An 18,183-nucleotide genomic window follows, 5' to 3' on the forward strand; every position below is an offset into this window, starting at 1 on the left:
AGATTGAAACTAAATATTTTTTTGTTTCGAAGTTGAAATCAAGGCATATTCACTGCCAAAAGTCAGTTAAAAATTTTCCATATTATTCGTTATTTCTTATTTTATTCAAAGTTTTTGGTCAAATTCCAAATTTTCTCTCAAACCGTATACTTTTTTTTAGTATAGATAGTATTTATTTACCTCATGATATGGTGCAAAAACTAATTAATCACGAATTTTTAATTTTATGTACTCTTGTCTCCTATTGTACCTCCTCAACATCCTTAACTCCTTAGAAATACAGTACTTTTTGTATTTCACATTAATGCAGGAAAACTAATTAATTATAAAATAAAACAAATACAAAAAATTTAAGTAATTCTGCTTCTGAAGTGTAAAACTAGTGTAACCATCATGCTGTATTTGACTGGTCTAACAATATTTTTACGGTTTGGAAATAGCTAATGGACCTAACAATAATGGTAGAAAACAACTTGTACGAATTTCTAAATCGTGAAGTTTGTTTTTACATTTGTTTGTAAAAATAACGAAATCAATTTTGAGACAAAACATCAAGTCAAGATGAATGGCGATACAACTGAAATTTACCATGTAATATATAAGAATCGCTTTGATTAGATTTGTTTTTATATACGATATATTTAATGAAATTTCAGATTTAAAAATAATGAGTCACGCTTTATCTCTTGTGATAAAGTTGTGTGAATAACCGGTAGTGCTTAGATTATATGCGCTATCAAAGCCTAATTAATCGTTGAAAAATTAAAATCCGGTGAAAAAAAGGAAAAAGAGTTCCACAAAGGTAGTTATTAAAAAAAACACGTAACTTTTTGACCCAGTAAAGAGTCAATTCTTATTGGTCGCTTAGAAAAGTGCATTTCTGTTGATTTTCGAGTGTTTTAGCGAAAGTATCATCTAAGTGATTGTACAATAGTTTTATTAAAATTTCGCAACTAATTTATAAAAACAATCTTTTTACTATTTTATTGACGAAATACATAAGTCTGTTTGACGTCATGTTATAAAATAAGTAAGTCAAATAATTTCGTAAGTAAAATTAAGCATTTGTATGACATTTGATTGCCAAATAAATGAAAAAGAACTAGAAGTGAGTTACGAATAAAATTACCTATAAAAATGAAAATTTCTTGGATCTCGTTCGCATCGCTGTAGAGTAAACATCTGCATTTGGCGTAATCCTTTTTCGAGGAGTGAACATTTCGATAATTTTCTGCAGTCTTAACTTCAACGTCATCACTATCACAGCCATTTTTATTTTTATAAAAACCGTTCGCATTAGCGTCGGACAAAACTAGGTTTTCTCTAACAAAATTTAAATTGTCGTCACAAAATTCGAAATACACGGAAGTCGGGGATGTAACGAAAACTCTATCGCCGACATCCCTTCGTCTTTTTCTTATGGTCGGGGGCGCGGATCTTCGTGGTGGGGGTGGAGGTAACTCGCGGAAAACCGAGAAAATCGAGCTGGGCGCCGACTTTGTCGATAATAAACTTCTTACGCTCATTTTTCATACTGAAAGGATGGTAATATTGTAAACCCCAATGACCACGCTATGAACACGTTCTTCACGCAATTTTCATATCCATAATTATCAGAGCACATACAACTTTTGCATAGAAAGTTTTTACTTTACGTAAGTAAAACACTCAAATAAAAGTTAGCAACAAAATAGTTTCAGACTGTTGAATTTGTTACCGGTCCGACTATCTATCTACTTCATTTCAAATGACATCACATTTCCCACACAAATTCCTTAAACCGTATTTGGAATAATGACTAGAAACAGGATCACTCAAGTATCACTTCTCAAGGCTATATTTTACAGAAAAGTACACAGTTCATTTTTTTTAATAACAATTGCGGAAGAAACAATGGCAATAAAACAAATACAAGTTTTCCTATTTTTTTAACTATGCATCCGCGTACACGACTGAAACTGGTTTAGTTCGCGAGAAACACGTGAACTTCAATACGACTTTCACCTGTTACTATAACAATTTCTTCGGTGGTATTTTAACAACACTTTGTTTTTAAGTAACTTTTACGAATAAATTCGGTAATTATCAATGTCGGTAGATAAGAAACTGACGTATAATGCTTAAGAAATGCACAAGTTTTGTTGCGGCTGGCATTGAAAATTGACTTTCCCTTACTCGATGACTTGTTTTGGAGGTAAGGTAACTATGTCTTTCTTTCTCAGACCAACGTGTTGGTGTGAAATGGTAACAACGAGTTCATACGGAGATCGTCGAACAGGTTTTGTCTTCTGTTAAGTAATTGTCGCTTAATTACGACATGCGTACAAGTAAAACAGCCATTATGTACATTTTTTTAAATGGAATATTAAAAAAGGTAAAAATCGTTACATTTGCAGGAGGGGTTGCAGATAAAGATTGGATAAAAATTTACTTAATTTCGGAAACACGGGATGACGGCGCTTTTTACAGACACTTGCTAGGGAAATATCACTGAAGTATTAAAAAAATAGCCCTTTATAATGTTAACCTCATATGGCTCCCCTTTCGCTTTCGTTCTTCCTAATTATCTTCCTGTTAATTTTTTAAAGATCAATGTGACTTGCACTTAAAATTTATCTGTGAAGCAGTTTTTGGGAAAATCATCTTTTATTTTACGAATTTCGGAATGCAGTTTTTAAAATACTAAACGAATTTAACTAGCAAAAAAACATACCACTTCAATGAGAGACATCTGTAAATTTTTCTTCCATTTCTCATGGTTGTTATGATCGAAATACGAGTTTTATTTGAACTTATCTTTTCATCAAAATACCTTCTTGGATTTATTGTTCTGTTCGATGCCCAATAGTGTAACTATGTCAATACAGAAACTTAAATCACATTGCCGATAGTTATCCTACATTAATTAAAAAAGACTGCCAGACGATGGGTCGCACGGCTCACGCGTGCGTGACTAAAACGTTCTCTACGAGGATGCATTTATGTATTTTCTTAAAATTTCTTGTCTATATGATTGTGTCCAAATGTCTAAAAGTAAACAGGGATTTTTGAGTAAAATTATTGAGTGAGGCTTGTGGAACAGTGCATCGGGAGAGAGTTGAGTTGAGACGGGTTGATGCTAATTTGCTGAAACAATTTTGGAAATTTTGCTAGAGGCCAAAAATACTTAACTTAAGAAGATAATGCGCACAATTTTAACTATTCATTACATCGGCAGGTTTACCTTCATGTCTGGTATGTATCAATTTCTTGACCTGATTTGAAAATGTGGGCCAATTATGAAATTGAGAAATGGATTTAGGAATTTTAACTGTATCTATTCTATATCAAAGTTTTTGATTTCAATATGAATAAAAACTTCAAAACCAAATACATATTACACGGACTCATTCTAATTAAACTAAGGTGGAAAATCTATAATTTTCCTATAATGTGAATGGTAAATATCTGAATTTTGTTGGGATTTTTTTCAGTTACCTATCCAAATCAGTAAATCATTCTTTCAATGATTAAATTTAAGGTACAAATCTAATTTTAATCGTTGTAAATAATAATAAAACCATTAAGTTAATAAACATTTGCCTTTCACTTATTAGTCCGTCATTTGCACTGAATAAGGATTAGGTGTTAGGATGCCTTACACAGGTATTAAATTTACGCAACATTTCAAACATTCTTCGCATATTAATTACATACACACACATGTGTTAATTTATTCTTTAGTTCAGGTAAATTAACAGGTATTATTATTAACACACGCCTGCGACATACACAGTCTTTTGCTTAGGTACATCTTGCCTCCCGTGTTGTAGGAGAAAGCAAATTTCTCACACGAAAAAAAAAAAAGAATACGACCAACTCCTTCAAACGTTTATTTGATCTTGTTTTCGTTTATATTGCTATTCAATGCTCGATTTTTCGAAGAAAGTGAAAGCACTTCGATAGGTAATTAATGGCTTAGGTATGTTACAATTGTTATAGATAAACAAAGGCGTGATTGGAAACCTTAATTACATATGATATATGTTATGAGATGTCTAAGAGATAACAGGTAAATCAATATTATTGTTTTTAATACTAAGGCTAAAGTTCCTCTTGCATTTTCCGCTTAAAAAGGTAGAACATCGAACTTTTTTGTTTGTTGTTGTTGTTTTTTAGTTTTGATTTGGTTAATAACAGAAAGATTAGAGTTTTATTTGTCTGAAAATATTTTCCATAGACAGCTTATCAAAAAAAACAACTTTTTAAAAGGATGCGACTGAATTATTTTCAAATGCTTTTAATGCGTAATTATCCTACATAAGGATTACAAAATTTTTGATAAGAAGAAGATATGCCATTGATTTTTTTATATTAGTGTCAACGTCAAAGATTCTATCCTGTTTTATTTTCTTCTACGAGATTTCACGTTTGTTTTCAAACTTCCCACATTTACAATTGCGGACAATACGAAACTGTGGCGAGTACCCTTGGCTAGCGTGAAATGACACTGATGTTGAGCCAAAAACAATGGATATAAGAATGTCATGAATAAAACAAGTTCACATCGTTGTACTATGATAGCGTCATTGTAATTTCTACATACGTACACGTGTTTATTGCTTGAAAATATGCAAGCATATGGCTAAGAACACGAGTTTCTAATGACGGAAAACACAAAATTATTAGGACAACGCGTAACTAATGCAAATTAAACTAACTGGAATTACCTACCATAACGTTTATTAGTTGAAAATACAGTAAATCTTGTTACATTGACCACTTTCATAACTTGCCCGCCATTCGACATTAATCACATTCTTGAACCGACGGAGTTATACAAACCTCAAGGATTGACTTTTAAAGTCCCTTGATATCTTTTAATCCTTTTATAGCAACCGCTTACCAGGAGAACTATTGAACACTAGATAGAGATACATAATTTCATTTATACATTAATCCAGCCCTTTACGAACTTCATCCACTTATGTAATGTCTCCTGTTGTGAGGTTGTTACAAAAGGCTGTAAAGATATCAACGGACTTTAAGTCAGTCTACTACATCTTTGAGGTTTGTATACATATAATTGGTTCCTTTATTAATTCACTTATTGTATAGGGTATCAATTAATTAACACAGGGCAGGGGAGAGGAGGTTAGGGGAGGGGCACTCTAGGGACAAATTTATCTACTAAGATTTAGTCCTTGCTAATCTATACAACTACTAGATTTTACCCGCTGTTTCGCTCTCGTTGATGTCCTAAATAAGTGTCATAGATCATTGACGAGCACATAAAACTAATTTTTCTATCCTTCGGGAACATAATTCTTTTTTTTTGGATAAAAGGTACCCTAGGTCCGTTTCTGTACCCCTGACAATATGACTACAAAATTTCATGATGATCAATTAAGCAGTTAAGCGTGAAATCGACCATATAAAACTATTTTTTTTCTATCCCTAGGGAACAATACTTTTTCTGGATGAAAGATACCCATTGTGCTTTTCTATACCCCTAACAATAAGTGTACAAAATTTTATAATGATCAATTGAGTAGTTCAGGCGTGAAATAGACCGTATAAAACTAATTTTTCTATCCTTCGGGAACACCACTTTTTCTTCTAGATAAAAGGTACCCTATGTTCTTTTCTGTGCCTCTAACAGCGTGTGTACAAAATTTCATGATGACCGATTGAGTAGTTAAGGCGTAAAATCGACTACATAAAACAATTTTTTCTATCTCTTGGGAACAATACTTTTTTTTCTGTAAAAAAGGTACCCTAGATCCTTTTCTGTATCCCTAACAGCGCGTGTACAAAATTTCATGTTAGCTTAAGTAGTTAAGGCATGAAGAGTAGACAAACAGTCAAATAAACCCACATTCGCATTTATAATATCCGTTAGGATAATGAGTCCTGACTCACTGATTAAGTGTTTAGAATTAAATAACTGAAATTTAGCACAGAGGTTTCCTTCAAGATGTATATAAGGAATAAGGAAGTATATTTAGATATTAAACCTCTATGGGGGTAACAAAGTTTCTATTCAACATTTTTAGTCCTAATGCTGTTTCATATAATTCATGAAACATCTCTTTCGGAATTTTTAAAAATTCAATCTGATTCAATTTTTTAAATGATTCTTTTAAACAATTATTATATGTGTCCCCACTAATTGTGGTGTGGTTTTTCAATTCTAGTATAGCGGGAATAGACACAGGCCGTCCTTATAGTCTATTATCCTTGATTAAAGGTAAAATATTAATAGTACATGCCTGAATTTTCGTTGTGGTTCTTATTCCATTGGCTTCGGATCTTCTGTGGCCAACCAGTCTTCTTACCCATTTGTTTCTCTCTTTTTCTGAAACAATAAACAAAAGCAATAAATAAACAACATCATACAGCCATTTACAATTTGACTAAAAAACAACGAACATTATCGTTTTTTTTTTATAAAAAAACAGTATCGTTTTGGTAAGTTCTGAACTTTCAGAGAAAATCAGCGTTTGGTTTCTTAACCCGGCACCTTCACCAAATATTATAAGTACAGGGACATACGCATTAATGAAAGATTAATAATAACATTTTCTTTTAATGTATGAAAATATTTCGACAAAAACAAATTCAATTTCGAAAATTACAAAATCTACCTATAAATTTACCTAATATACTAACAGTAATCGGAACCCTGACGGAAAAAAATATGAAACATTGAAAAATTCTAAGAAATTCTATGAAATGGAAAATAATAGAAAAAAAGTATGATTTTTCAGATTTTTCTGAAGAAGTTATTTTTAACAACAAAGAGAATTGCTTTGGAAATGTTTTACTTTTTGTGACAATTACTTTCTGTAGAAAAACTATAAAGAATAACAATGAATATTTATGAAGAATTCTCAAATTTAGATTTACTCTTACTACAATATGTAAAAGAACAGAAACAAAATGGGATTGTAAATATTTTGATATAAAATGATTGATGGTGATTTTATATTAATAAAATTATTTGCAAACCTATTTTGACTCTAATTTTTCACGATAAACAACCTATTTTGGCATCAGCGTCTTTCTTACAATTAATTTAGTTGTATTAATAGGTATAGCAAATTCTTCAATTTTAATTTCAATATTTCCTTGGAGTGTTTGTACTATAGTTACAAATGCTCAATAGATTTTCTTTCTTAATGCTATATTCATTTTTCACGGTAAAGTCCAATGTAATTTGCTAATTTTTAATGTTAACAAACTACAGAAAAAGGGGAAATGGACGATATTAATTAGCATGAAACCAAATTTTAAAAAAGCGGTGTTAATGGTTGTATGACCCTTTTAGCCGTATTTGGACTAATCGGAAGTTCAAAAATGAAAATAAAACCCCTGTGGTTATTTTCTAGATTTTTCAGTTTTTAATAATTTATAACTTACCAACTGGAACATTACGTTCAGTTGCTACATTTTCTTTATCAGTTTTTAATGGTAACAGGTGTGAGGATTTGGTAAAACGAAGACTCAGTGTTGGGTAACTTAATGCTATTAAATACTTTATAAACATTGACATAAACTTATCTTTTTATAACATTCTGATACCTGATAGCTTTTCAGAGAACATTATTATGATTATTTATCAGCAGAATAACCTATAAAAATTGTAAAATGTGGTTCTATCGAGAAGGAAACGTGAAAAGACAGTAATTAGGTACAATCGTTTTGAAATAACTGAATAATTGACGTTGAATTATATAAAGTTTACAATACGACTCCACGGCTGGTTTTGATTGAATTTGGTCAAGGTTAAACACGGAGAAAATGAAAAACAAAAATTTATCTAAATATTAAAGAGACTTTTAAGTACAATTTATATCCCNTTCCTATTCTTTCTAATACCTCTTCGTTTCTAACCTTCTCTATCTACGTTATCCTCGTCATTCGCCTGTAAGAACACATTTCGAACGCTTCTAACCTTTTCTTTCCGTTGCGCCCACTGTCCATGCTTTGCACCCGTACAGCGTCGCGGTCCAAACATCACCGTTAACAATCTGTTTCGAATTTCTAAATTAATCGTTCGTGAGCATGGAAGTGGCTTCTTTTTATTGAAGGCGTCTAGACCCTGCGCTAGCAGAGGTGCTTTATATTCCTACTACTCCTTCCATCCTGACTGATTTCAGTTCCTAGATACCGAAAATCAGCCACTTTTTCTAGTCTTTTGTCTCTTATATTTTCATTATCTCTTTCCCTACTTTTTCTTCCCTTGCATACCAGTATTTTTGTTTTACTTTTATTTATCTTCATACAGTACTGTTACCGCTTCCATTTTATATCTCAAACTCCTCTTACTAGATACTAATAGTGCTAGACGTATGTATTAAAAATATAATACCGGAAATAGATATATGAATACTAGAAAAATTAATGAAACTAAGCTAAATAAAACACTAAAATCCAAACTTCCACATCTTTTATGTAGAATTTAAATTACATACGTGAAAAAATATTTTTTTCTTGGGTAACCAAAACAACAAAAATGAATAAATACTTAATTAAAAATACATTAATATTTACTATTCAATTTCTAGTACGATATTTACTAACTGACATTGTTTCCTCTTTTTATTCGGAATTTTTGTAAATATTCTTCAAAAATCTGCATTTATTTAAGAAATACACTAAATAAGCAGCTTTGCTATGAATATTTTATACAAAGCCTCTTTATTAATAAACTGACAATATCCAGATTACCTAATGGAATGTTTACTTCCAATAATATCAAGTATGATATTTGTTCAAAGGTCATTGCCAACTCTAGAAACAGCCAAAGTAGACTGAACTTTAAAAAAAGAAGAAGGAGCGCAAAATATAAACAAATGTTGGCGTTGAAACCGTTGAGAACATTGCCATCGTTTTTTTTTTTCTTATTTGCCTTAATTCGTATGCAAAACACGTGCAGAAAAACCGATTTCTATAAACAATGGCCATGTAAGAATTTTAATCCAATTATATTCTCCCAGCGAATGTACTAAATACCGGACCCATATGCATGCGTCTTGCGATATGTTTTGCAATAACCACATAACAATTAACTTTTTCCTTATAAATAAACATGCCAGTGTTACCTTTTCACATTAGAAATAAAATCACCGGAACAGTTTCACAAAACTTATTTATAACAGCAACAAGAACCTGCCCTTTCGTGCAATAAATAATTTAAATTGTATTGAGTATTAAATAAAATTAAAACTAAAATACTGGTATGCAAGGGAAGAAAAAGTAGGGAATGAGCGAATATAAAGATAGAAGACGAAAAATTAGAAGAAGTTGCTGATTTTAGATACCTAGGAAGCCAGATAAGTCAGGATGGAAGGAGTAGTAGGGATATGAAGCAGAGGATAGCGAGGGTCGTGTCGTCTTTAATAAAAAGAAGTCACTTCTATGCTCGCGAACGGTTAATTTAGAAATATTCGGAAAAGGTTATTAAAGGTGTATGTTTGGAGCCCGGCGTTGTATGGGTGCGAAATATAGGCAGTGGGTGCGGCGGAAAAGAAAAGGTTAGAAGCGTTCGAAATGTGGTGTTATAGGCGAATGATTAGGTTAACGTGTATAGAAAAGCTTAGAAAGAATGGGAGAACAGATCGAAATCAATAAGAAATAGACGAGTTAGTCTTAGGACTGACGATCTTACGATGATGATGATATTCCGTCATCTAGCAAAATACGCATATTTATAAAATAAAAAGCATAAAGCTTCCAATTCTCAGTTATGCGTACAGTATGTTATTTCTGATATTAAAAAACTGGCTCCATAAAATATTTGCAGCTTTTTATGGAGGTATTTCAAATGCGTTCCAATTTAGTGTTACCCTTACGGTAAATTTAAATACCTTTTGAAACATTAACGAGTATGTTTCATATACGGTGCGTAACTGTATGTAATTTATGGTAAAAAAAACGCTTCAATCCATTTTTATGGTAATTTGTCTCATACATTTTTGCGTAAGCAAACATTTCAACGCACGTATCGAACAAACGCGTCGACGTACTGAATTTAGGTTAATTATTCGATACAATAGGTACCTAACACGATTTCTTTGGCGATATCTTTTTTTGAAACGAGAAACCGCGACATGATGTTAATAATATTGACTTTATCTCTTCGTTTTGCATTCGTAATTAGTATTTTTGTAATTAACGTGCCAGACGCAGCTTTTAGTCAATTAAAACAAGTAACTGACCTCCTGGTAAGTTCACGAATTAGTAGTTCAGATACAGCCAACAAACCCGAGGAGAAAATAATGCTAGCTACTAACAGCCACTGTGTCTCATTATAGTTGCATATAAAGTGTAACTCTAATTAATGTTATACGTACGTACATCTGCCATTATGAACAAAACGTTGTCAAAAAATTAATAATTTTAGAGCCCCTTTGAATCCGGATTACAAAAGTCTAAAATCTCCGCATAATTTCATAAAACAAAAACCACAATTCTAGAAAAACAAACTTTAAATCGAAACATATTTTAACAAATCTTAGGTGTTCCNAAATCTCTAAAATCTTTATATAGGTTTGAAACGACTATTTCATCGCTTTCTTTTCAATGGTGTGTGCTTTAGACCAACTTATTCATCCACAGCCAAAGTTTTACCAGTCTATGCCCATTTTTTAAAAATTACGTATTGTTTCGTTACAAAATATAATATGGTTGATTCACCATAGGAGAGTTTACAGGAATTTTAAAGCAAGACAAACTAAGTGCTAATTATGTCTACGTTTTCCATTATATAGTTTTTATTTCTAGTTTATACTGTATATGCATATATATAGAATATTCTTAAAATGTTTAAGCCTTCAACTAGCTTCGTTATAGTCAGAACCGATTAGCGTACCTATGCACTTTTATTCCTTTACATTTCCCTTAAACTAGAAAAGCTCACATCCTTAAGTATTTAGGTATTCCTGAGTGCCTCTTTACTCGTGTTTTTCATTCTAATACCTATGTCTCTAAGCACTAAGTAACTCTTCATGTATTACAATAAGTAAAATACCATACTATTTCTCTTTTTCATTATTCACTTCGTGCGGCTTTTGTTTTCTTACTCTTTTTAATGCCTTCTCATTCTTATCCTTTTTTATACTTATAGGTATACGGTATTTTCATCATCAACTTCAGCCGTGCTTCTAACACATGTAGTAATGTAATTTTTCGTATAATACCAACATTTTTGTTTTATTCTTATTTATTTTCAATCCATGTTGTCCTGTCAGCTTTCATTCTATTTAAGGTTTATATTTGTGTGCAGAACCAACATTGATGATTCGTCTCTAATTGGGCGGCTTTATCGAGGTAAGTTCATTATGTTTATCTAACTAAATGATAAAGCCTCCCAATTAGATGCTGATTCTACGCACACATATAAACCTTCCAACCCTTAATTGCCTAGATTCTTTACTTATTTATATCCAAACTAAGAGGAGGAAATGGAGAATATGCTTTTGATAACTCACCCAAAAACAAACTCCTTTATTACTGTGCAATAACGTTAAAATATGTATTCATACAGTACGAAGCAAAAGTAGACCATGACATAGTTCATACATATAAAAGTGTTTACTAATACCATTTTACAATTTTATCGTTCTGGGAAAAATATCAATGACCAGATTGTTCTTTTATTATGCAAATTCCAAAAGTACAATCGTTAGTGTCTGAATCATAGCCTTACTTATCAATAAATTGATTACTAACAAATTGTGTACGTACGTCAAAAATATACAGGACAATAATGAATCAAATTTAAAATGTTTATTCTAACATTTTGATCTTTAACCTAAAATTCAGTATAAATAAAAATTTTGATAACTGATTGCACGAAAACATAAAACAATGAGAAATTATCTTAAAAATGTAATGAGCTAATTCTTGGATTTGATATTTCTAACGTATTTTTGACGTTACTTTTATTACAAAAGAATTCATGTTATAAACCAAAGCATTGATAAGGATGAGATTATAAATTAAAATACATAATTAGCGCGTATCGTTTTACAAGCAAAAGTTAATGTAATGTATAATCTGGAATGTTTAAATCATTACTTGATAAAACACATCTAATCATCTGTAAGATTATTAATTTTTACTCAGGACAATACAATATCATGCTCGCAAGTCGCTATGACCAGTTGCATTAATTCTAATTTGTACTAGCTGTTCCCCGCGGTTTAGCCATAATTTTATCAATTCATAAACTAGCCTTAACATTAATTTGAAAATTCATTCTCAATTTTTATTTACTATAAGTTACCTCAAATTAATGAGGAAATCGAGAGGTGACAACAGCAACAACCTTAAACTACTAGGTAAACTTTTTTACAGGTCCTTTTGTTTGGGAGGTACAATCGGAGACAAAAGTACATAAAATTAGAAATTCGTGATTAATTAGATTTTGCAGCATATCATGAGGTAAATAAATACTGTCTATACTAAAAGAAAGTATACGGTTTAAGAGAAAATTTGGAATTTGACCAAAAACTTTGAATACAATAAGAAATAACGAATAATATGGAAAATTTTTAACTGACTTTTGGCAGTGAATATGCCTTGATTACAACTTCGAAACAAAAAATATTTAGTTTTAATCTCTATTAATAATGAGCGTAAAACTTTTTAATGTTTTTCATTTTTTTCTCGATATCGATTTAGTGAATTTGAATAACCTTACGCTAAAGTGATTCTCCAGAGAGTCCAAGTTACTTATTATAAAAGTATAACGTACGCACAGTCGAAATAGAGTACAATACTTTATAATAAAGTACGGGTGGCAACCGTAGTCCGACCCTGGTAAGATCACATACGGAAATACGACATTGCAACGCCGGATTCCATCAGCTGCAAGCATCCGTATTGTACGAGTATTTTGTACTTTGTGTTGTTAACACCATGTCCAGGTGTACTTTAAACAGTACCTACTGCATACTATTAGCGATAAACAAAGTTGTTATTTAATTTATTGCTATCGCAATGGGCGTCTGTAAGAAAGCTGTTGATATTTTTTTTATTAGTCCTTCCACAACCGTCACTTTTTACATTTTTCAACAATTTTTTTCACTGTACGTTGTCGATTCATACCCAGGGCTGGCTTTGGATTGCAACTTGGTCTGGTTTTCTTTACAAAATCTTTGTCCCTTAACCACGCCACATTACTCACCATGCGATTCCCTATTTCATTTACTTAACACCCTCTAAAGCTTGCTACATATTTTACAAACACTCTGTATACATATGTGGATATGGGGACAGTTATTGTAGTAGGTAATCACATGAATTGAATGGCAAAACTATCTCAAAATAAATTATCATTAATAATAATTGCGAGGCATGTGTCGCATGGCATTAATCGTAAGTGAATTATTTTAATAATTATTTAAAACAATAAAAGCATTTGGTAGGTATTTATGTCAAACAAACATACTATGTGTTATTTTCCTGAAAGTAGTAAATGATTATTATTGCTGTAATACATACCGCATTGTGTATGTTAAATTAATTGAAGTAAAAAGAGAACAGAGCAATTAAGTGAATATTTATAGTGTATAGTATCTAGTTTAAAAGTGGTTTCTTGGTTAAATTCGAAAAAATATATATTATTTGTATTAGAAATTCTATGAAAACAAATATGAACAAGTACATAATTTAAAAAAAAGAAAGGCAAACAAGAGACATTACCTACATACAACAGAGTAAAAAGCACAGACTATTTCGGTCTTAGATTTTAGATTCTTTAATCATGCTGTACAATTCGGTAAAAATTTGGCCTGTTGAAACAAAAAATAATGGTATGCAAGGGAAAAAAATGTAGGGAAAGAGCGAATTTAAAGATAGAAGACGAAAAAATAGAAGAAGTGGCTGATTTTCGGTATCTAGGAAGTCAAATAAGTCAGGATGGAAGGAGTAGTAGAGATACCAAAAGAGAATATCGCAGGGTTGAGTCCTTCAATAAAAAGAAGTCACTTCTATGCTCGCGAATGGTTAATTTAGATTCGAAAAAGGTTGTTAAGGGCGTATGTCTGGAGCACGACGCTATATGGGTGCGAAACATGGACAATTGACGCGCCGGAAAAGAAAAGGTTAAAAGCGTACGAAATGTGGTGTTACAGGCAAATTATGAGCATCCTGTGGATAGGGAAGGTTAAAACTGAAGAGGTATTAGAAAGAATAGGAAAACAGAGGACTCTAAAGAAGTCAATAGGTGAAATAGGTTGGCAGGACACCTTCTCAGGCATGAAGGTCTAGTCAGAGACGTATTAGTCGCAGAAGCAGGAGTTAGAAGGAGTAGAGGTAGACCTAGATTAGATTACTGTTCGCAAATAGTTGAGGATGTGGGTTGTTCTAGTTTTAGGGAAATGCGAAGATTAGCTAAGGATAGGAAAGAGTGGTAGAACTGACGACCTTGTGATGATGAACATAAAAAACAATAAAATAAAAATCACGAGTGTATAATAATAACACGAATTTTAGCGATTGATTTATTATTACTATTTCTAGCGATGATATCAAAATACGATATTCTGTATTGCTTCTACTTTCTTTAAAGTATTTTTATTTAGTGAATTAACAGCAGGAACATCTTCATTTTTAAGTTTAAAAATTATATTAAAACTTTATTGTCGTACGCTGGATATAGCTAATACACTTTTCCAGGGGTCTTTTGCCACATTAAGATACTAGAACAGTAGACACATAATAAAATGGGGACAACATTCAAGCTATTCAAGTCAAATCCATTTTAATGGAAAGATGATTTTCTGTCGAAGTTTATATATCTTTTTATACGCATATTGATAAATGATAAACTTAAATTAGCTTTTTAAAATTGAAAAGAGAAAATATATAGCGTTTTAAGAAAATAACGGATTATGCTATTACGAAAAAGTTTATGAACTGAGAGAAAAATGATTGTCTTTTTCAAATTAAAGGACAAATGAATGATTTTTCGAAATAATACGTGGCGTGTCTCATTTGGAAATAAATAAATAAATCGTTATACCTAGTAAAGATATGTTAAGAGCTTCATTAGTATGGCAGACGATTTTTTGCGGCTTTTGTTCCAAGTATGTGCACAATCGATAATCGAAATAGGTATAAAATTAACATCAAATACTTACATCACGCCAAGGCCAGTGTTTCCGGAGAGACTTCCCTCGTTATCCGATATATCAATCCACTCGTCACTTTTATCACTTACACTAAGGTCACTGTTGGCTTTTCCACTGTATGGACTTCCATCTTCGGAAGGCCAACCTGTAAGTGACCGTCCATAAATACTATTACTTTGTTGATCACAGGATACTAACGAGTGTCTGTTCGATGGTAAGTTCCACTTATTAACGTCACAAATCAGTTCGTAATTATAGTCGATATCGCAATTTTTGTCATTTTTACTGCTGTAGATCGATTCGTAGCAATTTGATGACATGAGAGTCGAACTCCTGGACGGCGGTCTCGGTGGCAGTGGCTGTTCTTGTTTTTTTGGTAGTAGAGGGGGTGGTTGTGGTGAAATTTTCTTTTCATCTTTATTATGTGGAATGGTTTCGTAAATTCTTTCACTGTCTTTTACGTCTGTTTTGCTGCAATATTCGTAACCATCTTCGGTATCAGATTTTATCCGAACTGGAATCTTTTCGTAAATGACCTTAGTAGGATCTCCAGAAGGACTTCCACAATATTCGTATCCATCGTCGGTTGTCTTGTCTAATTCTTCATATTTGTGGATACTTGTGGAAAGACTGTCTTCGATCAATACATTAACGGGTTCAATTTGAGGGGAACTACATTCTTTCTGTATCCTTTGTAAAGAAGGGGAAGTTCGATTAGCGATTCCCGGAAGACTAGCAGGACGGGGTGGAACAGCTGGTGGTTCAAGTCTTTCTTCTTTGGCTTCTGTCGTTGAAGATGTGTCTACGAAATCGTAAGTGTCATCTTCTTCACTTATTATCAACTGAGGAATCTCATAGCCGTCAAGTGTTTCTATAGAATTCGTGAGATCGCTTGTAACCGATGAAGAGTTAGGAATGTTCACTCGATAATACAGTTGTTCTACACTGGAATTTGATCGATCCGTTTTAATCGAATCCATTGACGAATTAACGCTTTCGCCATCGTCTTTCTTTTGAAGTTTTTTAAGATTTTCTCGCGACTGCTTCCTCCAAAGAAACGAACTGTTCGGTTGTGCTGACGTTTCACCAGAAGGATATTTTAATGACGTTCTTCGTAACTGCTGAGTTTCATAAATGGAATCGCACCTCTTTGGGGGCGTCAGAGGAATGTTGATTATTTGTACTGGAATTGATAATTGCTCATCAGTCTCATTAAAGCCATCACNAGTTACAAATGCTCAATAGATTTTCTTTCTTAATGCTATATTCATTTTTCACGGTAAAGTCCAATGTAATTTGCTAATTTTTAATGTTAACAAACTACAGAAAAAGGGGAAATGGACGATATTAATTAGCATGAAACCAAATTTTAAAAAAGCGGTGTTAATGGTTGTATGACCCTTTTAGCCGTATTTGGACTAATCGGAAGTTCAAAAATGAAAATAAAACCCCTGTGGTTATTTTCTAGATTTTTCAGTTTTTAATAATTTATAACTTACCAACTGGAACATTACGTTCAGTTGCTACATTTTCTTTATCAGTTTTTAATGGTAACAGGTGTGAGGATTTGGTAAAACGAAGACTCAGTGTTGGGTAACTTAATGCTATTAAATACTTTATAAACATTGACATAAACTTATCTTTTTATAACATTCTGATACCTGATAGCTTTTCAGAGAACATTATTATGATTATTTATCAGCAGAATAACCTATAAAAATTGTAAAATGTGGTTCTATCGAGAAGGAAACGTGAAAAGACAGTAATTAGGTACAATCGTTTTGAAATAACTGAATAATTGACGTTGAATTATATAAAGTTTACAATACGACTCCACGGCTGGTTTTGATTGAATTTGGTCAAGGTTAAACACGGAGAAAATGAAAAACAAAAATTTATCTAAATATTAAAGAGACTTTTAAGTACAATTTATATCCCACTAGCCCCTTGATTTATGAGTGAAAATAATAAAAATTACAATTTCGATCGGAATTTGTAAAAATAAAATGCCGTAAACGTAAACGTAAAACGTAAACGAAAAGGGTTGCCAACTTGATAGTTTTAATTCCCTAATTTTTTATTTAAAAAAGAAACAATGTTACGTAACGTTTTGTAAGAGAAACCCCCCACCGCCCCTGTAACGCATCGTTAGGTTTTACAAGAACCCCCTCCCCCAAATTGCGTTATGTAATACTTGAACGCCCCCAAACATGTCAAAATTGATATTATTACAAGTTACCTAATAAATTCGACTATTCCTACGTCAAATTCAGTCAATTACAATCGACAATTGTAATTTTTGCGTTGTCATAAAAGTTTAGTTTTCTCCGTGATATCTCGTGAAAAACGAAGTCAATCGTCAATATGACAATGCATTGGGGAGACTACTACGTCACAGTAAATATAAATAAACACATAATGGATAAATATTCAAAGATTGGAAAATTTCGATGCGTTGCGCCGAATAACGTTACCAACTAGCCCGAAATCGCGTTGCTTTGCACTTTATCGACTCGGTTTTAGCGCCATGTTAAAGAAGCACAGACTTAACACTAAATTCTCACAAACATGCGGAATTTACACATTATTCGATTTACTGATGAATAATTACAGTTCGAAATATTAAAGTAACCCTTAGCGAGAAAAACAATACGAAATTATTAGAATATCAAATCAGAGCCAATTTGTTATGAAAAACACATCCACATTTTTGTTTTTCTTTTTGTTATTGTTTACTTATTTCAAAATTCGTCCTTTTTTTGCCTTAAAATTTCTTTAGATGTCATATATGTAATTGAGAGATCAACACAACAAAAACAATCAAACCCATCGAGTAGGATGTCAAAATTAAGATAAAATAAAAAAAATATTTAAAAAAACTACACAAAAGTTCTAATCCCGTCCCAACAAAGTCAAGAGTAAAACCTAAAGTGTCATAAAAGCGAAATGTAAATGAATACAACGATTCTGTTAAAATCCGACTTTCTTCTTCAACTCAATCGATCAATCTATATATCCGCAAATAATATTTATCGGCATGTTCGCACTTAGCGCTTTATTT

At 32.1% G+C, this 18,183-nt stretch overlaps 1 protein-coding gene across 1 annotated transcript in view; it reads right to left on the reverse strand.

Moving 5' to 3' along the window:
* The window catches only part of LOC108732659, a 40,758-nt gene that overhangs the window by 16,175 nt on the left and 6,400 nt on the right, over positions 1–18,183 (reverse strand). The window contains exons 2-3 of the mRNA XM_025977150.1: positions 15,132–16,300; positions 6,252–6,337 (exon numbers count right to left, since the gene is read on the reverse strand). Of these exons, the coding sequence (XP_025832935.1) occupies positions 6,252–6,337; positions 15,132–16,300 (1,255 nt within the window). The remainder of the gene's footprint in view (positions 1–6,251; positions 6,338–15,131; positions 16,301–18,183) is intronic.

Source organism: Agrilus planipennis, unplaced genomic scaffold, assembly GCF_000699045.2.
Source record: "Agrilus planipennis isolate EAB-ADULT unplaced genomic scaffold, Apla_2.0 scaffold56, whole genome shotgun sequence".
NCBI classification, from domain to species: Eukaryota; Metazoa; Arthropoda; class Insecta; order Coleoptera; family Buprestidae; genus Agrilus; species Agrilus planipennis.